A 27,620-nucleotide genomic window follows, 5' to 3' on the forward strand; every position below is an offset into this window, starting at 1 on the left:
ATAAGCCACTAAAAAGCATTCCAGGAAACATTATATGCCCAACTGTTATGCTGAACAATCTACTTTCTGCCATTACTTGAAATTAATGAATGAATGAATGAAAATTATTTTTTTTTAACATTGAAGCACTCTATTACGATCACCGGTTGTTTGGTGTGTGGAATGATAAAGTTTGACAAATAATTCACTCTCCCTGTCATGCTCAACTTGTCACACATTAATGTGTCATTGCGGAGAGACAGAGAGACTGCCCACACAGCAAACGTGATCAAGGGATGGGGAGGAGGACAAGCACACGCAGAGGATAAAGGGGCACAGGTCGGAGAGAGAGACAGAGAGAGAAAGAGAAAGAGAGAAGAGACACCTACTCAGGTGACTATATGAGACAGGAAGGACCTGTGTTTTACAGACCGCTTAGTAGCCCGGTGAGGGACAGAGGAACTGTACCGCGTGTGGATTTAAACTACAGGAGTGTTTTCCCTTTTCCCCAGAACTTTTCTTTTTTTTCTGCTCTTGAATGGCAGATTTCCCTGGAAAAGTCAACACCCAGACAAGTGCTGCTGCCTCACAACAGGGAAACATCAAAATGGCAGTGGATGTGTCGTTTGTCAGGACCATACCAGCCATCCTCATGATGGCTGAGACTGTAAGTGAAAAACAGACATTTCTCTTATTTCTCATATATTACAATTGGGACATAAACATTGTTTAGCCAAGGACACAACTTTACTATCTTAACACAACATGAATACGATAGGATGCCGCACTTAAACATGCATGGAAATGTCCCCCTTTATCTAAAGGTAAAGAATCTTCCATTACCCTAAGTCAAAGGTTGTATCATTGAGATATTGTCCTGTTAAAATATTGGTCATGTGCTCGTCCTGCCATAATGTTCCAGGGTGACTGTCACCTGCTGCATATACTGGCTTGGGTAACACAGTAAACATGTTGAAATGAAGTGGTTAAAAGTACAGACACAGGCTCTGTGTGAGTGAGGGTTCAAGGTCCCCACCTGTTTCTGTTTTAGAGCTCTTAAAAGAGGTTGCTGCTCAAAGATATCCCTTTATGGCCATGCCATTCACACAGAGGCCTAACCCACATTTCATCATCAAAGGGAGTGACTTCCTCAATGTTTATGATGTAAAATTAAAGGGATGACAGGTATAAAATTCCACATTTATGTATAATTTTGTTAAACCTTCATGTTATGTAACATATAAGTCCCTTACTTCCTTAACACATTTAGTGGTGCGAGGGATATTTGAAGAACTGGCTCTACTGTTTGCTCTAAGCATGTGCTAACTGATAAGAGTGAAACACCAATGGGACTTGAATGAGTGATGTTGGCAGGGTGGGGCAGAGTAATAATATGTCCAAGGGGTCATTTGCACAATGAATTTGCACAGTTTTAAACATTGACAATGTCAACTAGAAAATGTAATTTTGAGGAAATTACCAGTGAATGAAAATATAAACATACTGTATATTAACATAAAATGCAAAACAAAGTTTTATTTGGAAACAGTTGACAGGAGTCATAGTTGATAACAACTGACAGTTGAAATGTCTAAACAGTTAAATAGTTGAGTAGTTTAAATAGTTAAATTATTTAATAGTGAATTATTGTAGTGAGGAGTAGTGTAGGCAGAAGAAATAGGAACAGAATCGGTAGTATGTAAGTATAAATTTTACAAAAGTGAAAAATACATTCCCCACGTGTCCTTTTCAAGACCTACGTAAGACCTATGTGGGAAGAAGAAGAAGAAGAAGAAGAAGAAGAAGAAGACTTCGGATAACAGAACAGTGCATTTTCCTGTTCTTCCTAGGCTTCTTCTTATTACAGTGCATAAAAATGCACTGTACTGTTCTTCCTAGGCTTCTTCTTATTCTTATTATTACAGTGCATGAAAATGCACTGTTCTGTTATCCGAAGTCTTCTTCTTCTTCTTCTTCTTCTTCTTCTTCTTCTTCTTCTTCTTCCCACCAAATTTCTGCGTCTAATTCAGCTTTAACCGTTTAACGTAGAAACTTCGTTCAAACTTTGTAACGTAGGTCTTGAAAAGGACACGTGGGGAATGTATTTTTCACTTTTGTAAACTTTATACTTTTTGAGATATTAATAAAAAAACAAGCTTATTTTTCCCCATAGACTTTGCATTAGACTATGACATCACAATGGACTTTGCACCTGTATCAACTTCCAGCTGCTCACTACTAGGACCCATCAAAGGGCCAGTTAAACTGATTGCACCTGTATCAACTGCTTTCTGTGTCTCCATTCTACAAGGATATAAGGCACATTCCATCCAACTTTCTATCCATTTATCCTCTTCAAACCATTCACTCATCCACCCATTAAACTATACATCAGCATCCATTAAACAATCTGCCTATCAACATCCATTCAACTTTCTGTCTATCAACATCCATCACACTATCTACATTCAACTTTTAAACTATATACTCTGTCCAGGGCTTAAAATTCATTTTTCAAAATGGGGGGGGGGGGGAATTCCCCCCTTAGGTTATTCATGTAGGGGGGATTTACACAATTTGGGGGGGAGGGGGGGGGGGGGTCGATTCTGATACCAAGTCAAGAATTGCAATTTCAATACTTCGATACTTTTTTTAAAAAAGTGTTTGATTTTGGGGCCCCCACCACCCTGACGTCATCAGTAATATATACTGTAGTGGGATCATTCACAACAGTGGACATCCTAGATTCTGTTTGACTCTCTCCACACACACTGAAAATGATAGCTTATGTGATATGTTTCTATCATATATTTTTGAATTCATATAGAGTGTATTTATTTAATAATGCATTTTTTTTAAAGTATAGCATTTTACTAGTAATTACTAGTAGCTAAACATATTTAGTAATTTGAATGCCTCATATTGACGTTTAACCTATAACACTTAGGCATATCTTTAATGTGGTGTGTAGGTCCAATTGAGTGCACATTGCTGATGAGTAGGTGTAATTGAGTGCCTGTCACTTTAAGAAAATACGTGAGAGTAATTCTATGGAGTAATTAGCCCCCCTTCAACCTGACGGTTTTAGGCTATAGTCGCTAGTGAATAAAAGTTGTGCATAGTGCGGTATGTGTATGCAAATCATTATGTTTTCTATGTCATTAGATACAATAAATGTTCAAAAAACTAACATGTCGAAGACAATCTTTCTGGGATCAAGTGTTGACGTGACCTGAGCTAGCAGGATAGTTACCAAGGAGCTTTTTCCAGATGTAAAAGTTTGCCATGGTAGCGTAGCCTATTTGCGTAAGCGCAAAGTGGTTCTCTCTCTCTCTCTCTCTCCGTGTGTGTGTGCGTCTGCATGAAGCTATATTCAATTCAACTCGGTAGTTGATCAGTCCGGTCAATAGCACCGCATTCACGCCACTTAATGATTAGGCTATATTAACGTCATCAGACAGGCTGTAAAAGTGTATGCGGGAATTTCTCGCATTATGATGGCTAGAGTTGCGGGACTTGAACAAATTATGCGCAATACCCGCAATGAAATTTAAGCCCTGCTCTCAGGCTTTAAGCATACACTGGCTCTCTTAAGACTACTATTTCCTCTGCCCACAACTGTTTCAAAATAAATATCCTCACTACAATAATTCACTATTAAATAATTTAACTATTTAAACTACTCAACTATTTAACTGTTCAGCCATTTCAACTGTCAGTTGTTATCAACTATGACTCCTGCCAACTGTTTCCGAATAAAAGTTTGTTTGGCATTTTATGTTAATATACAGTATGTTTATATTTTCATGCACTGGTAATTTCCTCAAAATTACATTTTCTAGTTTTTCTTCTTCTAATGCAGCTAATGCAGCTTCAACCGTTTAACGTAGAAACTTCATTCAAACTATGTTATGTAGGTCTTACTTAGGACATGTGTGCTATGTATTTTTCAGCTTTGTAACTTTTATACTTTTTAAACTATTAATTAAAAACTAATCAAAATTTCCCCTTTGACTTAACATTATGATTATGACATCACAATACGGCTGTTAAGCAATTAGAATCCTATGGCAGGTGTTCAGGCCACCTGGATCAACTGCCAGTCTCAGGCTTTAAGCATACAAACTGGCCCTATTAAGACTACACATCCTGTTCAACTGCTTCCTCTGCCAAAAACTGTATCAAAATAAAAGTCCTCACTACAATATTTCACTGTTAAACAATTTAACCCTTTAAACTACTGAACTTTTTAACTGTTCAGCCATTGTAACTGTTACTTGTCATCAACTATGACTCCTACCCACTGTAGCTAGCATAGTTAGCATTGTTAGCATGTTAATTAACATAGTTAGCATAACTGCTAAAAATGATTAGCTAAGTTAGCTAAGTCACATGGTTAACATAGTTAGCATGCTAGTTAGCATAGTTAGCATAACTACTAAAAATGATTAGCTAGGTTAGCCACATGGTTAACATAATTAGCATGTTAGCATGTTTAGCAAAACTGCTAGAAAACGTTAGTTAAGTAGTATGGTTAGCATGTTAGCATTGCTAGCACTGCTATAAAACATTAGCTAAGTAGCATGGTTAGCATAGTTACAAATCTTAGCATAACTGCTAGCAAACATTAGAGCCATTCCAACTTTCAGTTATCATCAAATATCTAGCTATACACAGCCATTAAACTATTTGAATATCAACATTCATTAAACTTCCAGTCTGTCAACAACTTTTAAACTATTTACCTTCAACTTTTAAACGGTCTACTTTTAAACTATCATTAAACTATCTATTAAACTAGCTGTCTATCAACAACTTTTAAACTATCTACTGTCTATCAACAACTTGTAAACTATCTACATTCAGCTTTTAAACAGTCTACTTTTAAACTATCAACTTTTATTAAGCTATGCAACCACCATGTCTATCCTAGCATCACCGTAGTAACCATCTCTGTATTATCTGTTTTAACTATACATGATATTTTACATCACAACTTTAGCATTTTCATGCACGGGTAATTCCTTGGAATAGCATTTCTAGTTAAACAGTCTACTTTTAAACTATCAACTTTTATTAAGCTATGCAACCACCATGTCTATCCTAGCATCACCGTAGTAACCATCTCTGTATTATCTGTTTTAACTATACATGATATTTTACATCACAACTTTAGCATTTTCATGCACGGGTAATTCCTTGGAATAGCATTTCTAGTTCTTATTCTTCCTTCTAACGCACTTAATGCAGCTTCAACCGTTTAACGTAGAAACTTCATTCAAACTCCGTTGCATAGGTCTTACTTAGGACATGGGTGCTATGTATTTTTCAGCTTTGTAACTTTTATACTTTTTAAACTATTAATTAAAAACGATTGAAATTTCCCCATTGACTTAACATTGCCCTTTATGACATCACAGCAATTAGAATCTTCTGCCAGGTGGCCAGGCCACCTGGATCAACTGCCAGTCTCAGGCTTTAAGCATACAAACTGGCTCTATTAAGACTACACATCCTGTTCAACTGCTTCCTCTCCCAAAAACTGTTTCAAAATAAAAGTCCTCACTACAATATTTCACTGTTAAACAATTTAACCCTTTAAACCACTGAACTTTTTAACTGTTCAGCCATTGTAACTGTTACTTGTCATCAACTATGACTCATACCCGCTGTAGCTAGTTAGCATGGTTAGCGTAGTTAGCATGCTAGCATTGCTAACATTGTTAGCATTTTTAACAAAACTGCTACAAATGATTAGCTAGGTTAGCTAAGTCACATGGTTAGCATAGTTAGCATGTTAGCATTGCTAGCATTGCTAACATTTTTAGCAAAACTGCTAAAAATGATTAGCTAAGTTAGCTAAGTAACATGGTTAACATAGTTAGCATGCTAGTTAGCATAGTTAACATAACTGCTAAAAATTATTAGCTAGGTTAGCTAAGTCACATGTTAGCATAGTTAGCATGTTAGCATGGCTAACATGTTAGTTAGCATAGTTACTAAAATGATTATCTAGGTTAGCTAAGTCACATGGTTGGCATAGTTAGCATGTTAGCATGCTAGTTAGCATAACTACTAAAAATGAAAACATTAGCTAAGTTAAGTAACTTGGTTAACATTATTATCTTTGTTAACATAGTTAGCATAACTGCTAGCAAACATTAGAGCCATTCCAACTGTCAGTTATAGTCACTTATCTACCTAAATAATTTAACCATTTAAATTATCCACCTATTTAACTGTTCAGTCATTCCAACTATATTAAACCTTATCTAACAAGCAACCAATATAGTTTGTTTTACTCTGCATATTTTACATAATATTTTTTGCATTTTTATGCACTGTATTTCCTTCAGGAAATGCTTTTCTAGTTAATGCTATTTTCTTGGTCTATGTTGGAGTATGATGAGAAATTACTGTCCACCAAGCAGTGCATGACACCCCACACATTCATGCAACAGAGCTTTTCTAAAGGACAGATAGAGGAGCATGTATACAGCCAGAGCTTTTGAGGCATAGCATTGGCATTATTTTTCACTGAACAAATATGGTTCCTGTTCTCTCTGTCTTAAATATGAAGCTAATGCGCCTTATTCACCTGGCGGCCAGAACGAGGCTAAAGGGTACACTTGCCATTACACCTCAGTCCAACAGATGGTGGTGGCAATGCACTCCGTTTGCAAACTGCCAAAAAGAAAAAGCTCACCGAAAAAGAAGGGTTCACTGGCCTGTTCTTCTTTAGTTAGTTTTTTTTGACAGTTTGTAAACGGAGTGCATTACCACCACCATCTGCTGGACTTAGGTGTAATGGCAAGTGTACCCTTTAGCCTCGTTCTGGCCGCCGGGTGAATAAGGCGAATGGTCTTCCATTCAAAGCAGTTAGATTATTCACTAGTTATCAACCCATATGGGAGCTGACTCTAAAGCAGGTGTGGCAGTGGTCAGGTGCAGATCCAGTACAGGTGAGGGACATACCTGGGACTAATTCAGACCAGGTGAGGGACAGCTGGGACTAGTCCAGTATAGGTTAGGACTGTTTCGTAAGCGACCTGGGGGGTATTCCATCAACCTCGCTAATGAAGGCGGCGCTTAACAGAAATGGCCTGGCTTGAACTAGCGTAGACTTTCACTTCGGGCTGAAGCCGTTCCATTAACTCAAGTTATCGGCATCTTGGCCTCATTTATTCAAGCGAGGTTTAGTTCAGCTTCATCTCTGCTCGTGCACGAGGTAGAAAAGTAGACCAAAACAGTAGATTGACGAAAAGACGATATATGTCGTAAAATTAAGACAATAGCAGAGCGCGTTTACGGAGAGCCGGATCACTCCCTATTAACTCCATTGTACCTGCAATCTGTTGCAGTTCCACTAGGGGCGATCACGAATAAGTGCAAAAATAATGGGCTAGTAGAGCTATCTACTAACTAATCTATAGAGCTAGACGGCTACATTTTTCTCTTTCACCTGGTTGTCATTGAAAAATCGAAGATTTGATTGTGGTTTCTGCAAGCTCACTATGGATTATAGGTCAAAAGTTGAATGAACGAGTACTTACGTCCTTTCGATTTCTTACAGGTTGGGTCGTTGTTGCCCACAACACACTAGCTTTCTGCTAATGAATGACGTCATTGACGCATTTGAAAGGCTTTTTAGAACAAATAAGTGACTCAAGAAATATAATACTCAGCGGTGTGTATTTTCTCTGTCCCCTCTTTCGCATGCAACATTCAAATTTCTGGGCAAAAAAGTGCCAAGTGCAAATTTGAAGACTTTTTAAGATCTTTTCAAGACATCTAAATGAAAATTAAGACTATACCACGACAAAAAGATATGACTGTTAATGCAATATTTTTTTTTTCCTACTAATTTTAACCCCCACTCCATTTTGGATGTCTACAGAAGTTACCAAATATATTTTGGCGAAAGAAAAAGAATTGTGTGTGAATTACCTTCACAGCTATAAATGCCCAATTTTACGGTCTTTGAAGCTGGCTGTACATATTTGCTTTTGCTTACTGCTGAGGCTGACTGTTCTTCACTAGGGCCACTTGCCAAAGACATGTGCACTGGACTGGATTCCCTTCAATATTTTTTTCAAAGTTAGACTAAGCTATTTAGATATTTTAATAAGCCTACTTTATATAATTTACTATGTGCACCTATTGTCCAATATGCAGCACAGCAAATTAAAGTTAATCCACTACTTTACATTTTGCATACCAGTTGTATCTAAACCAACCAAAGCTTGACTGAAACATTGTAAAACCATTGACTTGTCTTGAATTAATTAAGAGACAGATCCTCCTCGCATGATCCTGCTGAAAACTGCTGGTTTCATCTCAAGCACGCACATATTTTTTTTTTATGTAGCAGTCACCGACATTCAAAAAATATGCGGTTATATTTCACAACTTTTGCGAAGTAGGCCTAGCCTACTGGGAAACTCTGGCAAGCAAGCTGCTGGCAGATATTACAGGTAGGCTATTATAACTTAGACAGATGTTCTTCCCTAGGCTAGGCCAGAAACACACGCTGGAAAGATGCAGATCAACTTAACGTATAGAGTATTTCCTCCTGATTGCGAAGCACTGCACATAATTTGACCAGCGGTCTTCGCGTCCATAGTTTGTGAAACGATGCTGCGTCCGAGCAAAGACTTTAGATGCCAAGCGCAACTCCAAAAAGGAGAACAAATGAGCGTCTGGCTTGAGGCTGAGCCGGACGCCGGACAGGGCTTTTAAAATCCATATGTCCGGCCTAAATTCGAACATATGGCCAACCTAACGCTAACTGGCTTATAACTCTTTCTCCCGCTCATTCTACCATAGGCTCCCTCATTCCACGTAGGCTACCTGTCTATCTCTCAGGCCTCAGCTACACCACGAAAACGTCAGGCATATTTTTTTGTACATAGGCCTACTGTATTATTACCGTTTTCACACCTTTAACCAAACCGTGAAAAAAATCTTTACTCTGCAACCACTACACTTCCTCCCGTAGCCTAATCACTTATAGCCTACAATTGCGTTTTAAATACACGAAACTGGAAGGAGACATCACTCGCTCTCTTGCACTCGCTGGCGGTCCCATACGCACATTTAATACCTCTCTTTCGAAAATTCAGTTGTATTTAAGACTTTTTAAGGATCCGCGGGAACCCTGCTTTCTGAATGAAATAGTCTGACATTCTCAATGAATTTTAATTCTATGAACTATGCGCTTCTTCGTTGGTGTTCAGCCGTTTCTTCTTCCGGTCGGCGGACTGGGAATCGAAACTAGGAATCGAAATTTAAACTTTTGAGCGATTCCGGGAAAATCGCAAAGATAGTCCCGGTTCCAACCAATAGGCCTACTCGATATTCGATACCCAAGCCTACTAGATGATTTCTGTTCGATAGGCAAGCGCCATCTACAGGATTTTCAAATTTAACATCGAGAGAAAAAATAGATTGCCTACAGAATTTGGAGAATAATGAAAGCATAAATTTAAAAAAGCAATATAATGGTTTGAAATCAATTGCGAGTTTGATTGACTTCACTCTTGAACACATATACTATACAGTCTATGCTTAACAAAACGAGTGAATGAATAAATATAAACTCAAAAACAACTTAGGCATATATTCAAAACTATCTATAACCTACGTTCTTATATTAAAAGAGTTCTCTCCAAATTATTGTCTATAGGTGTAGGTGGTCATAAAATAAATTATTATCAACATAATAGCCTATTGTCTCCCATAAGTCCCAAAGTGTTTGAAATAAAATTATCTGAAAAACAATGGCTTTCAATTCAATTTATGCCTATATTTAATCTGTGTAGCACACAGTTGATTTAACATTTATGAACAATCGTCGACACATGAAACAGTTTTAATTATTAGCTGCCTAGGCTACAAAATAATTATCCTTTGGCTTGCATCAGATAATAGCCCACTGGCAAAGCTGTCACTGGACAGCCTACCAAATGTGCATGACCCTTTATCAGCAGTAGACATATGTCTTTCATCAAAGATTATAACTAAAAATGCCATTATCAAGGTGATAAACAATGTAGCCTTAAAGGAGAATTCCAGTGTGATATTGACCTAAAGTGTGATAAACATGATACCGAGTGTGAACGTACGTCTCATAGCCCATCTCGGCTTGTCCCCTGCACTCCAAAATCTGGCGCTAGTTAGCCGATGCTACTAACAGCTTTTTCAATGGTGGTGCTTCGGCATCGGGCTAGCAATGCAAATAGACTTCCGAGGGCCCTGACATTTAAAACAGACATTGAGAACTTTGAAAAAGCACTGGTAGTTTACTTACAAGACGATTTATGCAGACAGTATCTTCACGAAGTTTAGCGTTTGCAGCCATCTTGAATTTAGTCACGATATGTAGAGTGACGAGTAAGAATGAACAGGTATGATAAGGGATCAGATTCCAAAAATAATTCAGTGGAAATGCATGGATTCCAGTTTCTTCCAGTAGCAGAAATACTACTTTGATTACTAGCTAGTAATCAAGGATCTTTGGTATTGTATAGTCAAATTTGAATATAACGTGGCCAAAAGCTATTGTAGCCTTCTTTCTATCTGTTAAAGATCAACAGATCAGTGATTTTCGCCTATCTGCTCGCCAAAAAAGCTGGTATTGTGTTTCCTGAATCCTTACATTCAGGCATTCAAATTAAACATGTATTTTTTTCTCTATTTCCTACCAATGTATGATGCTTGCATGAGGGAAACATCCCAAAACAATAGCACCATATAATTGTTGCTGTTTTGAGAAGTATTTCTTTTCTTATGCAAGCATCATGCAACCATAAAAAAGCAATTAAACTAATTATATCTTACATTAGTAAAGCAGTCCTCTGATGTGCATGTTACAAAACATTTAAGTGAAAGTGCATGTATAACAATATAGGCATAATAATGATTGTGATAATGATAATGACAATTTGATTTGGAGAGAGTGGGGTTGGCTTTTGGGTACGTATAGATGAGCCCTATGACCCCAAAGTCTGCTATGTAGTCAGGGGGCCTATGTGGTTTCTGTGGGTTTGGAATGTTAATTTTTGGAGAGTGGTTGGACTGTCTTTAGAGGTCATTGAACATGGAGAAAAATTATGTCTCCATTTTTTTTTACCTGTTTCAACCCTATTTTTTTGAAATTGTATATTTCACTATAATTAACACCATACATTTTGCCTAAATCACTGGCTATGATGAATAAAGTTCACAAAACAGTTATTTTCAACGGTTTTATTGTATGTCAAATTGGTATTATGATTGTATGTCAAACAATTAGAGATAAGATCAATAACCAATCAGTTTCACCAAATACACATACTCCATTGCTGAAAGATAGCAAAAACATAACAGAATCACAAATGAGACCTCAAACAACATTTAATTCATTTACATATAAGCAACATATTATCTCACCTCCACAATTTCCTCATCAAAATCTGCAACTAGTCTACTAAACCCTATTCCTACTCACCTTCTTAAGACTGCTCTCCCCTTCCTGGATAATGTTTTGCTCTAGATATTCAGGGCATGTACCGAAGTCGTTTAAGACATCTGTTATTAAGCCCTCCCTCAAAAAATCTAGCCTTGTATCAATACTGGTCCTCCTGGACCTCAGCACTGCCTTTGACACCATAGACCATGACATACTACTTAGGCTTGAAAATTGATAGGTATCAAAGACTCAGCACTCGCTTGGTTTAGATCATACCTTCCTAACCGTCAACAATTTGTACAGGTCCATAATAAACCATCTACCCAGATTATGGTAAAATATGGAGTGCTTCAAGGCTCAGTACTGGGGCCCCTGTTGTTAAGCAGATGATACATAACTATACCTCTCCATAAAACCTGATGAATTAATCCTGTTAGCCAAACTTGACACATGTATAAGAGATATATAGACATGGATGACGAATAATTTCCTGCTTTTGAACTCAGATAAAACAGAAGTCACGGTTTTAGGTTCTAAAAAGATGAGGGATATATCCTATCCACATCACAGGCTACATATAGTGATCTTCCACTGACCTCATCCACAATTGTTAAAAACCTAGGAGTTATAATTGACCAGGACCTAGCACTAAACTAGATGTACCGCAGAGCGGTACAAAATATGACCGCCGCCCAGTCCAGCACATTTTTTCCACAAAAATAAATCACGCTGAAAGGCCTATATGATTCTAACTGTCTCACTAAATTGCATTATCCACACTCAATTCTCACTGGTATCTGCTAGACAACAAGTACCAAAACATGATTAGTTCATAGATTTCACATGTAAAATTCATTTTATACAACCCCACCCCCATCTTGCCTGTTCATAATTCTGAGAAATTCTTGAATTGTGTGCATGTGTGCATGTACACGTTTATGTTTATGTGTGTGGGTGTGGGTGTGTGTGCGTGCTTGTGTGTTTGCCTGCGTATGTGTGTTTGTGCATGTGCATGCATGCGTACATATGTCTACTGTGTGAGTATGTGTCATACGTATGATTACTGTGAATGTATGTGTGTGCGTGTGTATCTGTTTATGCACATGTGTGCACATGGAATGGGTTAACATGACCCCTGGAGGCAAACATACGGAAAAAATTGGTCATCCTAGGCCCTACGGTTCTCAAGATATTCACAGAAAACTGTGTCTGCCCTACCCTCCTTTCGGGGGGTCCAGTACAGCGGGGGGGCTACAGATCAAAACGAAAAACGATGGTTCCATGCTATCCATGTGGGGTTACATGCCCACCAAGTTTTGTGTACCCCGGTCTTTCAGTGTCCCGGGAATCCTTGACGGAAATTTGGACATGCGAAAAAGAAAAAAAAAGAAAAAATCTGACTAAACCTATATACCTATATGACCGCCGCTTCGCTGCGCGGCGGTCATAATAATCACATAAAACAGATCACCAAAACTTAATTTTACCATTTAAGGAACATTTCAAAGATAAGGAAGTCCTTATCCTTACCAGATGCCGAGAAATGAATCCATGCTTTTGTCACCTCAAGGATAGACTATTGCAATGCTATTACGCTGGCTGTAATAATACCTGTCTAAAGACCTTACAGCTTATACAAAATGGAGCTGCTCACACACACAAAAAATATGAACATATTTCCCCCATCCTAGCATCCTTACACTGGCTACCTTTTAAAAGTCATTGACTTCAAAATATTACTTATATCTTTTGGTTGGTTGCCTGCATTGAAAGAGGACACCTGAAGACGCTCTTTTGTCTGCTTCTGACAGAAGAAGCACTTATCTATGCTGGCAGCAGCTGCTGCTGAACAAGTGTACATAGTCCCTCTAGATGGACTTGATGCAGTTGCAGGTGTTGCTGCAGGTTCAGAAGATGGTCTACCACGTCTTTTCTGAAGACACTGAGTCTTGCCTGCTTCACATGACTTCTAGTAGCGAATCTTAGCATGCTGCAGATGCTTACTGTTACAGGTGGATTTGTAGCAGTTTCTGTGCCAAACTGCTTTGTTCTGTTGTAAAATAACTGCACTGTAACAATGTAATCTTTGGCTGATCTGTGATCACCATCCCCATACTCTCTCATGGACAAAAACAAGAAATTTGGCATATGTCTCTAGTGATGGGTCATTCACCAGTCCACACATATCTGCCACTGGATACATAGCCCAAAATCTGTTTCTTTTAGAATATGTGTGCCATCACCTGACTAACAGAAAGACACACCTCAGAATATAACCTAACTAGACTGTGCCACCATGAACTATGAAAATGTGCTTGCTCAAATGTAGAAGGCTAGAAGGTCACTAATATCACCAACCATGAAGAACAGAGCACTATGTGCTTCAGGTTATTTGATATTCTAAATTCTATAATTGCCAGCTATCAACAGCCAACTGTCACTGGTAGTGTATCTCTTTCTCTTACACACACACACACACACACACACACACACACACACACACACACACTCACCTGTCTGTTTGTCTATCTTACCCTTTCTTTTCTTCACACTTACATAGGCTACGGAAGGCCTTACAGACTTCAGCTGGTACTAGCTATGTAAAAGTCTATTAAACTTGATTTAACAGAGATCTCTGCACTTTGTACTCTTTTAAGCGGACAATTTCGAGAATTTTAGGCACAATTTCTTGTTAAAGAGATCAATTATCAGCCTAAAAATGTTTTATAATGTTGTATTGTTTATGTGGTCCACTTTTGCACACTACCTTGTAGAATATCTTTGCTTTTTGGCACCAAACCCTATGCTATAATACCGGCAATGTGAGGTTTATGGATAAAACACCAAATTTGACCTTTTCTGAATATGACCTTTGATTTGGGTCCTTCAAAACCTTCAAAAAAATGGAGACATGTTTTTTTTTTACTCTTAAGAACCCCTAGAACAAAGATATAATGGTCTCCAAAAATTAACATGCGAATCCCACAAGCCCCCAAATTAGACACATAGGCCCCCTAATGACTGGGCCTCAGGTCAAAGAAGTTTGAGAAAGGCTGGTGTACATAACCTGCATCAGATTGAGGTTTGCAGTGATGCGCCTGAAGGCACGGGTTGAGGACCCAGTCAGTTACGTCACAATATGCACATTTGTTTAAATTCATACCTACGTAATCACCATGACCAAAATTGTACTTTTTTTTAACTTTGAATCTTGAAAAAAAAAATATTGACCTACCTACCGACCCATTTTTTATTTTATTTTTTGGCTGTTACTGCAAACAAGAATATTTTTAAGGATGGCCTCATGACTGTTAAAATGGCTGACATTGAACCACAGTGCTTTAAATGGGAGCCCCCAGTATCAGTCATCAAGGCATCAAAATCTGCCACAAGCACTTACAACACACAACATCACTCATAAACACACACACACACGGACAGAACCACCACTGTTCAAGAGACCATTTTGGGGCTAAATGTGCTTTTTCTCATTTGGTTGTTTTCTGTTTGTTTAGAGCAGAATGAGCCACTGCTGTTCAAAGGGCCCATTTGGGTGAAATTATTATATAATTTATGTTATTATTATTTATTATTATTTACTATAGGGTTCTAGAATAAATAAAACAGTGTGTTTGAAATAATGGAATTTGTGCTCTCTCATGAAGCTGGGTCAATGGGACATGGGGAGGGTGGGTCTGTTGATCGGGGGCAGGGGGCGTGGTGCCACGAGTAGTTCAAGCAGACGTAGGACTTTCATGTACTTCGATCAGGGGGGAGGTGGCGTGGCACTGTGCCAATGCCCCCCATTGGAATTGGATTTGGAACTATTTTCGGGCATAGCACCGGCAAAGCACCGCTGTGAGGCGCAAAGACATCACGCAGCATCTGAAAACCCTCAACTTCCTTTTAAGTGAGTTGTTGTGTCCTCTCTCTCCTCAGGTTGTTGGGCTGTTGGTCTGGTCTCTGATGGCTAGTATCCATATCTTCCATCCTGCCATTGGCTGGGTGATGTTTGTCTCCGTCACCCTCTGGCTCCTGACCATAGTGCTGTTCTGTATGCTGCTCTTTGGGGTTCATCACAAGTTACCCTCTGTGCCCTGGCCCCTCGCTGTGAGTCACTTCATTCATTCATTCATTTGTACTGTATATGTTCAAATACCAGACCCACATTTGTTTACATGTTAATGTTGAACAAACAGCATACTGTATTTTGTACTATACTATTTTGTACTATACTACACTATACTGTACTATACGATACGATACTGTGATTGATGATCTGGTGCTTGTGTTGCTTTTCTATGGGCTTCCTTTCCCAGGTGTTGGTCTTCAATGGTGTGGCCGCTTTCTTGTACTTAACTGCTTTCATAACCACTGCAGCAGTCGCCAGTGATTACTACTGGACATGGGCCTATGGACACATGGTTGCAGCCGCGGTGAGTATAGAACACAGTACATCCTCTACTTACTTGAAATGTGTCATACTTTTGGCCTTTTTAGCCTTTTTATTTAATAGGACAGTAAAGACTGGACAGGATAGTGGGAGAGAAAGATGGAAAGTAAGAGAGAGAGATGGAGAGTGGGAAAGAGATGGAGAGAGGGAGAGACAGATGGAGAGAGTAAGAAGGGGAAGTGGGAGGGGGAGATGGAGAGTGGGAGAGAGGGAGAGAGAGATGGAAAGAGAGAGAAAGAGAGAGAAGGGGAAGTGGGAAAGAGAGATGGAGAGACAGGGGGAGTGGGAGAGGGAAGTGGAGAGAGAGATAGAGAGATGCAGAAAGAGATGGGGAGTGGGAGAGAGAGATGGAGAGAGATGGAAAAGAGAGAGAGAAAGAGAAAGAAGGGGAAGTGGAAGAGGGGGATGGAGACTGGGAGAGAGAGATGGAGAGAGAGAGAGAGATGGGAAGTGGGAAAGAGAGATGGAGAGACAGGGGGAGTGGGAGACTGAGGTGGAGAGTAGGAGAGATAGAGTGAGGAAGAGATAGATGGGGAGTGGGAGAAGGAGATGGGGAGAGGCCGAGAGGTAGAGAGATGGAGAGAGAGAGAGAAGGGGAAGTGGAAGAGGGAGATGGAGAGATGGAGAGAGAGATGGGAAGTGGGAAAGAGAGATGGAGAGACAGCGGGAGTGGGAGAGGGAGGTGGAGAGAGAGATAAAGTGAGGGAGAGAGAGATTGAGAGATGCAGAAAGAGATGGGGAGTGGGAGAGGGAGATGGGGAGAGGCCGAGAGGGAGAGAGATGGAGAGAAAGAGATGGAAAGAGGGTGAGAGAGAAGGGAAGTGGGAAAGAGGCGATGAGTGGGAGAGAGAGGTGGAGAGTGGGGGAGAGAGAGATTGATGTATGGGAGAGAGAGATGGAGGTATGGGATACCAACGTTCCCACTGCAGCTCCTACCATCTATTGATTTTCTGGAGAATTCTTGCTGGTATTTATTTGAGGCAGCATTGTCTTAAAAACAGCCACACTGGTATGTCTACCTCATACAGGTTTTTTTTTCTTTTTTCAAAGCATCCAGAGTTATGAGTTGAATAGATGAACCAGTTGAACTTTATTTAGTTCAACCTTTATTTGCTTTAAAACACCTATACAGGGGCAGCCGTGGCCTGGTTAGCACTTCGGACTTGTAACCGGAGGGTTGCCGGTTCGAACCCCGACCAGTACGGCTGAAGTGCCCTTGAGCAAGGCACCTAACCCCTCATTGCTCCCCAAGCGCCGCTGTTGATAGCAGGCAGCCCACTGCGCCGGGATTAGTGTGTGCTTCACTGTGTGTGTGTTCACTGTGCTGAGTGTGTTTCACTAATTCACGGATTGGGATAAATGCAGAGACCAAATTTCCCTCACAGGATCAAGTGCTGTAGCCACCCAGCCATAAATAAATATCCAGTACATGGTCCACACACAGACGCCCTGCCATGGGTCATTCTGTACCTGTAAGCACACACTGTAAATCAAATCTCTGTACAAACAAATAAAACACCATGTTGGCTATATAGAGGAATTTTCACCATAGCACCACAACAGTGCTCAGAGTTTAGCAGTTTTATAAAGTTGCACACGTGCCTGGCCACACCCGCCTAGATCTCCTTTTAGGGAGATACTAGTCTAGAACACCATAGTTCACTAAAGTTTTCATTGGTCGGCAGATTACCTGCCCAATCAGCGTTGAGAGGGGATGACGCTATAGTTTTGAAATTGAAAGGCTGTGGTAAACAGCAGTAGCATCGCCTGCAAACATAAACAAAATTGCAGTCGGAAGAATGTGTACATTTATTTACAGCAAAGGTAGGCCCACATACATTGTTTCCTGGCTGACAGTGCTGTTTATTGTCAGTTTGTAAAGTTCGCAAAGTAGGTTTGCAAAGTAGGAAGTAACGTTATGAATCCCTAGTCAATGTGATTGGTCAAGATAGACCAATGATTTCACTTAGTGCAAGGTTAGCGCAAAGTCTACGCCCATCGCAATTAGGGCTGTCACCTTTGTGAAAAAATCCTGTTCGATTTTTGAGACATAAGTGTTCATTGAATCGTTTGTAAAATTGATTTTTTTATGTCTAAAGACGTTTCCATTTTCAACATATAGGCCAATCCACAAACAACTAACAGGCATTAGGATGAACATAAAGAGGGCGCTTGTAGACACAAGCCAGCAATATTTCTGATGATTTATTGGCGTGAAGTTTCGTGCACAATGACAAACAGGAGTGCAACATTCTCAAAAAACAATTGCCGACATACCGACAATCAAAAAATCCAGTGGAAACTAGATGGCAGAAGTGTGTAGGCCAATCGGCCCACCATTTTCTTCTACTTCGCCACCTACAGATGTTTGACAGGTATGATATTTCGAAACACCATGTTATTACCCATAGACATTCGACGCCCGGAAGTTGGGTGGATCCGGATGTTTCGGAGGCGGGACTTATTCCGGAGAGGTCTATGCTTACTGCACTTCGGAATTCTATTATATTCTTATATTCTTGTTTGTGAATTTTGTTGCATCTTTTTTTTTTATTTGTTTAATTAGTTTAAAATACATATTGTAGCGTCGGCGCAAAAAGACAGTGTTAGCGTTCTCCCACGAAAGGCATGCTGGGATACGGGGGTGAACATTTGGGGTTTATGTCTTTATATCTCCTAAGTTATAAGTGTAAAGTTAGCGTCTTTATTGTAACATGTTTCCCTTTTAGTTCTCCCTCGTGTGTGATCCTTTTTGTGTGGGGGGCTGCGTCCTCCCCTGTATGTGTAGTGTGTGTGTGTATGCTTGACCTGCCCCGTGTGTATTGTGTTCAGTGTCTTGGTCTTGGTCTGTGTGCTCTCGTTCTCAGCTAATAAATCTTTAGATTGGACAACTGTGTGTGTTGCTATCAAATCGTTACAATATTGTACATATTTGGTTAAAATCGATTCCCTATTTTAGTTTTCAAAACTTGTGTTGTTTGGTCCAATCAATTGTTCAATCGATTTTCGAACGTAAAGTGACAGCCCTAATCGCAATGCAAGTGATGGAAAGGAATCACAATTGTGAGTGACCATACTCTATTCACTTTGTGACTGAATTTGGTTTACCAGGCTATGTGTCTAGTAACCTGACCCTAGCCAGATGAATTTCGCTCCGCCTAGCTCCACTCATCCATCTGGAACCGATCCATTGAAGTGTTGCTTCAGAAGGCTGGGCCTAATCAAAAAATGCTTGCATATGATTGAATAAGCCACTTGTCCGTCATCTATTGACGTGCTACTTCAACCACTCACATCGAAGCCAACCAGTGACGCTAATAACAGTCTCACAGTCGCTTCTACGCTATGTCACATCTATGAAACTCCCGCCCTGCGTCCTGATTGGCTGAACCATAAAGTCGGTTGCAGAAATCACTCTCAATGGAAGAGGTCCCAGATGGATGTGAGTGAAGCTAGGCGGAGCTAAGCGGAACGAAATTCATCTGGCTAGGGTCAGGTTATGTGTCTAGTGCACAAGGCTTCAATGATGATTCATTTTTTTATTCAAAATACTTATTTGATGAAAAAATGTAAATACTTCAGAACTGTAAAAGCATTTTGACTGAAAATGTAAACAGTGTCCTCCAAGCAGGCCTATTAAATTAAGACCCATTTGAAAACTCTGTTGCTGACATAAAAGCATGGTGGCAAGCACACCCACCTACACACACATCCACACACAGAGCTCAGCTGTGCTATGCACTGTCACTCTTGATCACAATGACCCATTGACCCTGATGCATTGACTCACAGAAGAGTGGATATTGTTTTTCTGTTGTGCAACAGGCTAGCCTATGCTGTCTGCCACCCCAGCTTATGGCGTCACCATGGAAATAATGTATGACGTCCTCTCCAAATTGGTCTATAGAACTGGATAAAGTGAAGAAGTACTGTCCCCTGTCACTTCAATGGCCAATACTAGGCTAGCTAATTTAACCAAAAATATACTCAATGGGCTGCTGCCAGCTTTAAAAATTTCATCTAACATGCTCACTTCTGTCCACATTTTCACATACAAGCCAGTTAGGTACCATTTTATAAATGGTCAGAAATTATGTCGTCCATGTGGATTGGCTGATCCTCCTAGCAGGAAACTGCCAGTTCATCTACCAATCCACACAGACAACATACTTTTGTGTCCCCAGTAACATGGCACCTAATTGGCTTGTTTGTGAAAAAGTAGTCAGACGCTCTTTTCAAAGATGATGGTGGCCAACTGGGATGCTAACTGGCTCAAGTTTCAGTTTTTCCACAATTGCACTGAACTCCATTCTCTGAACCAATTCAGTTGCCTGAACACATTTCTTGAATTGATCCCCCTTTTGGCAAAACCTTAAACAGTTTTAAAATATAAAACACAATTTGCAGATTTCATAGTCTTTTTGCAAAACTCTAAACACATTCTCATGCAATAAGGCACATTTTGCATTGTGCTGCACTTGTGATGCATAATGGTAACCACAAGCGACAAAAGGTGAACACAAATAGAGCACAGATGTCAAAGGATCACACTTGTTTCAAATGATGTGACGCAACCAATATAGCTAGTTCAGAGTGTTAACAGGTTGCTGAACAGTGCAGGTTGATATCAACAATGGACAGAAACTAGTGAGGCATTCGTGAGTACATTGTAGGCTGTAGACTGCAATGCACTCATTTACAGTACTGAAATGCCTGTACTGTCTTTTCAGGGAAAAGGCTTCTTCACAATTGCTAAAACATTTTTTTTAAACCTTCCACCCTTTTCTCAAAACTGTTAACACAAACCCCCATTCTCAATACTTTATGTTTACTGGATTTACAGTTAATGTTGAATCCACTGAGTTATTAAATATTTTTGCTTAGTTTTGTTTTTTAGATGCAAAATGCATTTACTGTATTGTAAACAATACAATTTCTCCTGGAGCTATATGCCCTGAACACTGTGTTTTCCATTTCCATTGTCTAGTGACTGCTCAGTAGTGTTTTCATTTTGACTGTTTGAGATGATCTAAAGGTTTGGTTTTGGCTTTGGTATTGAGCACCGGTACAACTGTTTTGATTTGATTGTTCAGTTTTGCAGAGGTTGGCAAAAGTTTTGGGAATGTAGTTTGAGATTTGGGATTTGTGTTTATAGTTTTCTGAAAAGTGTGGCAGGTTTCATAAAATGTGTTCTAATAATTATGAAAAACTATAATCCTCTAGACCCAGACCCCCCCTCCCCCGGATGTCATGCCCTATATGATCACTTAATTTGATAAATTATCCTGTATGGTAAACTCTGGCATAACCCCCCCTTTATATAAATAAATAGGTTTCATCTGACCTTGTCCAAAGTTTACCTCTCCTCTTTCTCTCCCATTTACCCGCACTGGCAAGAGCATAGTACTTTTGGTATTATAGTAGGTTAGACCATTTATGGAAGGAATGTGTGTTCCACTCCACGCCCTGTTCACAGTCCACCACAAGCGATCACGACAAGGCTGTTGTCTAGTGCCTCTGAACAGAAAAGATACACTCACGACACACATACACAATCACAGTTGCCACCAAGCCCAGAAGTCATACATGTTAAAGGCTTGTCGTTATTTAATGGCCTTCATGCTGTGTCTTTTATCTATAGAATTTGTGAAGCCCAAACACACCCACAGCAATTAACCAGCTGTCTTTATCTCTGCCTTGTTGACAGGTCTTTGGTTGTATAGTAACAGTGGGATATGGAGCCAGCGCGTTCTTTTCCTACACAATGTGGAGAGGAAATGATGGCAATGCAGCAGGCTCCACTGTGCCAGTGTAGAAGGACACTCCGAACAAACAGCCCTCAATACACGCACACATGCACACCTAGCAAAACCGCTCTGAAGACACCTGTCTACACTAGGACGATAGGTGGCGGTGAAATCTAGTTTACAATTACCAGTGTTCTTCTTTCCATCTGTGTGTGTGTGCGCGCGCATGTTTTTTTACTTTACTACTTATGAACTTAAAGCATTTTGTACGGCAAGACCTCATTTCACTGGAGGTATCTTGGCAACTGTGGAAGGAGGCTTCTGTGTACTGTAGCACCTGATGAGTAGGCCTATGTGAGTGTTGCCATGGATACCATTCCAAGGCTTTTGTATTGGTGCATACACATCAGGACTGTGACATACTCCCTTCCATATTCTTGATGTGAAGATCATCTATGTCGTGCAGAGAATGCACTTTCCTGTTTTTTTTTTCCTTTTCTTTTTAACATGTCATGTACAAAATCTGAAAGACATTTTGATAAAGTACGAAATGATTTTAAACCATGTTTGAATTTATTCTCACCAGTCACATCCATATCAACAAAGCCTGACCAACAAATATGTACATGTAAAAGACAGCCATTTTGTAAAAAATTACATAAAGGATTTCAGGGACTTCAGTCACTACAGCAGGAAGTGGGATGACGTTTAGATGTATAGTTGACAGACTACATTTAGATGTGTAAAGAAATGAGGGACTGCAATGGACAAAGGTGTTGTATGAAGATGTAAAAATTGCAGTAGACACAGCATAGAGAGGGTTCTCCTCTAAAATGGAAACCTGCTGCATCTACAGCCATGCACTGAACAGAGTGCAAACATTTCCCTTTCTGAATAAAAAATAATCATAAATTCACGAATAACACAATGGAGTTACATCAAGCACACACATGACATAACACCAATGGCTTATTGTCTAAAGCATGTAAGTGAGCATTTGGAAGAAACACTGGACAGGAAACACGAAAAGAAACAAGTGTCTACGCAGAAGCATGTAACAACTACAACATTCACTTTACACACATACTTTAAAATAGGGGCAGGCAAGCAAACACACACACACACACACACACACACTCGCTCTGAATCTGCATACACAGAAAAGAAAAGATAAACATATAAATATTAGTCATTCTCTGTTTTTCTAATGCTGAAAAAATACAGGAACAAAATGTTATGTTCAGGTGCTTATTCACAATACTGCATATGGATGCACATATTTTACAGTCAGTCTATGAAGACTACATTTGAAGAAGAAAAAAAAAAGGCCAAAAGCAAACTTACAGGCATAGTCAGGAGAGTTCACTTCATGTGTGCCAGGAGTCATTCCCATGTGACAGTGGTTGGAGCCTGTCACAGCAGACCAGAACTCTTCTGAGATGTGTGTCGCTCGGGGTGTGGGCTAGCAGAGCGTTTGGATCGATTACTGGTCAGAGGAGGCTCAGTATGCAGCGGGGAGGCATTGGGGTCGGGGAGGCGTTGGGGTCGGAGACGCCTTGAGGATCAGGGAGATGTTGGGGTCGGGGACGCCTTGAAGATCGGGGAGGCGTTGGTGTTGGAGAGGCACTGGGATTGGGGAGGTGTTAGGTTCAGATGAGCCTCCTGGCTCACTTGGGTCCCACTGCCACGGTGGAAGGAATTGGTGTAGGGGCCACAGAGCTCAGAGACTTCACCACCAGCCCGTGACTCAGGTCCAGCCCTCGGCCTTCCCTCTCCTGCAGGGCAGAGGCAGGACACACCGACATCAGGACAACTCGCCCCAGACAGGCTCACGTCAACTCAGTACACACCACATCTTTTGGATGTAGCTACTGTATTTTATCTGTTTTGAGGATTTAGCTCAGATTTTCCCATTATAACCAACTGAAAATTTGCTCTTTTACCGTCACATTCAGCTCTAAGAGGCAGAGTCTCAGTTAAACTCGGCTCATTTACAACCACCTCGAAGGTGACAGTAGAAAGAATGTGAGAAAAAGAGAGCGCGAGATTGTGTTCATTAGGAATGTTAAGTGCACTTGTTTTCTTTTTGTGGTAAGGAGGAGTATTTTCCAACAAATCAGTGACTAACACATTGCCTAATATTAGTTATCACCATGCATTGCTGAATACATGAGTCACTTTACCCATGAGTCACACCCATGTGCTTAGGTGATTATCTAATCTATGTGTCTGTCTTGTAGGTATAGGTAGCTGTGTGGCTAAAAATAAATGGCTCATTAACAATGGTTACACATGCCATGGACCAAAGATAATGTATATAATGACATACTCCCTGATGATTTCACAGAGGGCAGGTACTGACTACTGTTAGCTTCCAACTTACTGCTCTGTAATCGATGAACATTTCTTTGAAGGCCATGAAGTCTGTAAAGGTCAGCAACATGTCAAATATGTCTCCTGAGACTTCATCTTTGTGCTGCCTATAAAACAAGAGAGCATATCAGAGAGAGAAGACAGCCAATCAGTGGAGAGAGAAGCCAGTAAGTGGAGAGAGATACCCAGAGCACTTGACCTCAGTCTGACACAACAGCATGATCAGTTATGCGAATGTCTCCGCCTAGTGGTAAAGAATAGACATAGTGGACAAAGGTGCTGTGTTCTATTTATACAATAGTGTGCACTAGTAGTAAGTAAGTGAATATAAGTATATATACTCTTTTGATCCTGTGAGGGAAATTTGGTCACTGCATTTATCCCAATCCGTGAATTAGTGAAACACACAGTGAACACACAGTGAGGTGAAGCACACACTAATCCCGACGCTGTGAGCTGCCTGCTACAGCAGCGCTAGGGGAGCAGTGAGGGGTTAGGTGCCTTGCTCAAGGGCATTTCAGCCGCTCCTACTGGTCGGGGTTCGAACCGGCAAACCCTCGGTTACAAGTCCGAAGCGCTAACCAGTAGGCCACGGCTGCCCCTAGTAGTAGGTGGAGAACATAATAGCTTCTTCCCTTCTCCATCACTAATTACAGTACAACTAATACTCATAATAACAGTACAACACTACTGCTCGCAAAGCAGGTAAGAAGCCTTGTTACCATCAGAGGTGTTGTAATTTTGTCAAAATACAACCTGAGTACTGTGCACTGATCAGTTGAACAGGCCTGAACAGTAGGCAGCAACTGTGCCAAATAGACTACTGTCTGTAATGCAAACCACGGAGACTGAGACCGCAGCTGGACAGGTTTCTCAGTATAGCTTGTTGCATTGATCATGCCTTTTCTGACTGGAGAGAGGGGAGAAATCACATGACAGAACAAATATGAATGATTGGATGCTGTACTCTCATTAATAATTCTCACTTGAGAGACTGTGTGAAGGCACTCATGCTGAATGCAGGAATTCTCTCTACAAGCTGTTGTTCCAGATGTTTCTCCAGGAGGTCAATCTAAGGAAATATGATGAGTTATTACACTGACCTGGCCAACATCCCAATATGGCATGTGTGGACTACAAAGTAATGGAAAGTTGTTTTTGTTAAGAAACCAACTAACATATTCATTAAAGATGGGTGTATAGATGAGCTTATTCTCCTCTGTGTCATCAAATTCCTGGTAGTACTTCTCCATGAAGTTCTGCTGTAACCGCTGAAAGTCCTCCTCTGGAGAAAGAAGAGGACGGTGTAGATGAGGTGTTTCAAATACTGCTCCGACACAACTCGGCAATAAAAGTGCTGTAGGATGTGTACTTATTGAACATACCCATAATAATATCCTCGATGTTGCCAATAACTGTATCAAACTCTGCATCTGCCGCTGATGACCTGAGGGATGTTTGCGAATTAGTAACTAACGCTGAAAACAGTTCTTTCCTTGAGCAACAATATATTTATTTAGCCTAACAACCAGAAAGTTGTCCATTAGTGCTGTGTGCATTGCAATACTTACTTTGATAAAGCGAAGTCTTCCTCGTCGAAGTCGTCCATTTCAACAATATTCTCTCCACCGCCCAGCAAATCTGAGGGAGTAAATGAGATTTCCAAACCTAAAACTACGATATATGGTCACTGTAGTGATTCAGACGACTGAAGATCTCTGCTATGAACAGGTGCATCAACTAAGATTATGTGGGATTATCTTATTTTGATAGCTAGCTCGAAGAATGGTCAACTAAATGCCTGGAATGGTTTAACGTACAACAACAGACCGCAGTGTGTTTAAAGGAAACGTCAACTCAAAGTATGATCAATCAATCTTTGCAAATATGCTATCGCTGGCTTCCAAGTTGTGACGCGTTAGCGTTAACTTACTACCGTTAGCTTCGTAATGTTTATCCAGCAAGGTAACAGAGATGGCTATCTTTACCAGCTAAGAGCACACAACCTAGTCCATCTATGAAATAACTCAATCTTAGATACATATATATTGATGAAATTTATACCCACGGATACTCACTTTTCTCTCTTATGTCCATTCTGAAACGTCCAGACGTGGCTTCCGCCTCAACAGCTGCTGCCAAGGCAACGATGAAAAAAAAAAAAAACACATGTGCACCGCTCAAATTGGTCCGGGCAGAAAACAATCTAAAGGTTGATCAGCCTACCCTTTATTTTACTGTTTAAAACAGCATAACTCTCAAAAAGAATTTCAAGTTTTTGCCTGAAATTGCACTGTGCCTATTTACAAGGGCATTGTTCCCACCTCTTCTGGGGCCTACCATCAAATGTTGGACCTCTATAGAAAGCTGAGAACCTCTAGTTTTCGTAGGAAACAGTCAAAATAAATGTGTGATAAACTCACTAAGAGTTACAGAGGCTAGAATGTAGTTTTTTCTTTCTGTCGGATTACAAGGATCTCTGAACTGACCACATTTCAGCCCTCTAGGTCTCTTGATATCCCTTAGAAACACAACTGAGCCCTAGCACCAGGTCTTGTGAAGTTGTGTGCAAAAGTAGATCAATATAGAATGAAAATATGAGTGCTTTAGACTATTATTGGCCAAGGTATGCCCATGCGTTTTGTAAAATGCCTATGGATACTCCCCATAGGACTTTTTGTTATCCAAAATGCATACTGACAATCAAATGCTTACTGCACATGAACCCCTTTGTGTAGAAGCATAATCCTGGTCTCAAATGAAAGGTAACACTTTGAGGTTTCATGCTTGTATTTGGATTATACTTCAGGGGTTCTGATATGGAATGACTACACTTAATATGGAATGATTACATAAATGTCTCTATTTTTGCATTTACGTTGTTGGTTCAATAAGTGTGTATAAGACTATACATCTGTACAACTAATATTGGATAACACAACATGAAGATTCAATTTCTATGGATTCTTGTGAATATTTCAGTACCCAATATGTTGCATCTACTTATTGTGCTGCAGCTACACTGCAGCCAGAAGTCAGGGTAGCGCCAAAAGCGGAAGGGGGGGAGGGGGGCATTTTGGATCAAATTTAATTGAGACATAATAAGATTAATCTAAGAATGTAAAGCACTATACAGATTGTACATGAAAAAAGTTGTCATTTTTGGATTCCCAAGAGTCAAAGCTTTGAAATGGTGTATAACATTACTATGCTACATAGCAATATGGTGCATACAATTGATTTAAAAATGTTGGGGGGAGGTGGGTAACCGTCCCGCGGTTATGTAACACCTCGATGGCATCTGTCGAACACAACAAAGAATATATTTCGATTCTCTCCAAACATTATTAGACATTAGCACTAAAGCAAGGGAGAGCAAGCCTACATCCCGAGCAGAATCCACAATCCCTCAAGTCACCAAAACAGAATGGCTTCAGAAGAATCTCAGTATGTGTAATGACTTATCGAAGGTTAATGTGTCGAAGGTTAATGGTTGGGGATATTAATATCTTGCAGTAGCCTACCTCTGGTATGGTAAGGTTCTCTTTTAGCACTAAAATATCCTAAACAAAAATATTAAAATAATATATTTCTATATTATATTAAATATTAACAACTT

General features: G+C 40.1%; 2 protein-coding genes across 6 annotated transcripts; one reads left to right on the forward strand and one right to left on the reverse strand.

The window, feature by feature from the left end:
* The first annotated feature begins 312 nt into the window (after positions 1–312).
* On the forward strand, positions 313–22,189 carry LOC121723816 (plasmolipin). Of its 2 annotated transcripts, XM_042109947.1 has the most exons (5): positions 320–425; positions 525–646; positions 15,368–15,538; positions 15,748–15,864; positions 21,589–22,189. In XM_042109947.1, exons 2-5 carry the CDS (start codon positions 587–589, stop codon positions 21,694–21,696), a joined length of 456 nt encoding a protein of 151 aa, XP_041965881.1. In that variant the 5' UTR covers positions 320–425; positions 525–586; the 3' UTR covers positions 21,697–22,189. The 2 variants fall into 2 exon arrangements, with proteins under 2 accessions (XP_041965880.1, XP_041965881.1); XM_042109946.1 differs by having other exon boundaries at positions 313–646.
* LOC121723815 (ADP-ribosylation factor-like 2 binding protein) lies at positions 13,921–26,162 on the reverse strand. Of its 4 annotated transcripts, none has more exons than XR_006035049.1 (8): positions 26,080–26,162; positions 25,573–25,642; positions 25,387–25,448; positions 25,180–25,286; positions 24,988–25,073; positions 24,012–24,108; positions 22,742–23,403; positions 13,921–13,941 (listed from the first exon to the last, which is right to left on the reverse strand). XR_006035049.1 is itself a non-coding variant. In XM_042109944.1 (7 exons), exons 1-7 carry the CDS (start codon positions 26,096–26,098, stop codon positions 23,296–23,298), a joined length of 549 nt encoding a protein of 182 aa, XP_041965878.1. In that variant the 5' UTR covers positions 26,099–26,162; the 3' UTR covers positions 22,180–23,295. The 4 variants fall into 4 exon arrangements, 2 of the variants coding, with proteins under 2 accessions (XP_041965878.1, XP_041965879.1); XR_006035050.1 differs by lacking the exon at positions 13,921–13,941 and having other exon boundaries at positions 22,180–22,776; positions 22,973–23,403; XM_042109944.1 differs by lacking the exon at positions 13,921–13,941 and having other exon boundaries at positions 22,180–23,403.
* Positions 26,163–27,620: the final 1,458 nt, after the last annotated feature.

This window comes from Alosa sapidissima, chromosome 11, assembly GCF_018492685.1.
Source record: "Alosa sapidissima isolate fAloSap1 chromosome 11, fAloSap1.pri, whole genome shotgun sequence".
In the NCBI taxonomy this organism is placed as follows: domain Eukaryota; kingdom Metazoa; phylum Chordata; class Actinopteri; order Clupeiformes; family Clupeidae; genus Alosa; species Alosa sapidissima.

Bases quoted from the DNA above. Each gene is read 5' to 3' on its own strand.
- LOC121723816 (XM_042109946.1), top strand. From the start codon at position 518: ATGGCAGATTTCCCTGGAAAAGTCAACACCCAGACAAGTGCTGCTGCC. The intron at 647-15,367 runs GTAAGTGAAAAA...CTCTCTCCTCAG, and splicing joins TCCTCATGATGGCTGAGACT to GTTGTTGGGCTGTTGGTCTG. The intron at 15,865-21,588 runs GTGAGTATAGAA...CCTTGTTGACAG, and splicing joins GACACATGGTTGCAGCCGCG to GTCTTTGGTTGTATAGTAAC.
- LOC121723815 (XM_042109944.1), bottom strand. The intron at 25,449-25,572 runs GTAAGTATTGCA...AACATCCCTCAG, and splicing joins GAAGACTTCGCTTTATCAAA to GTCATCAGCGGCAGATGCAG. The intron at 24,109-24,987 runs GTGAGAATTATT...CTTGTTTTATAG, and splicing joins GCCTTCACACAGTCTCTCAA to GCAGCACAAAGATGAAGTCT.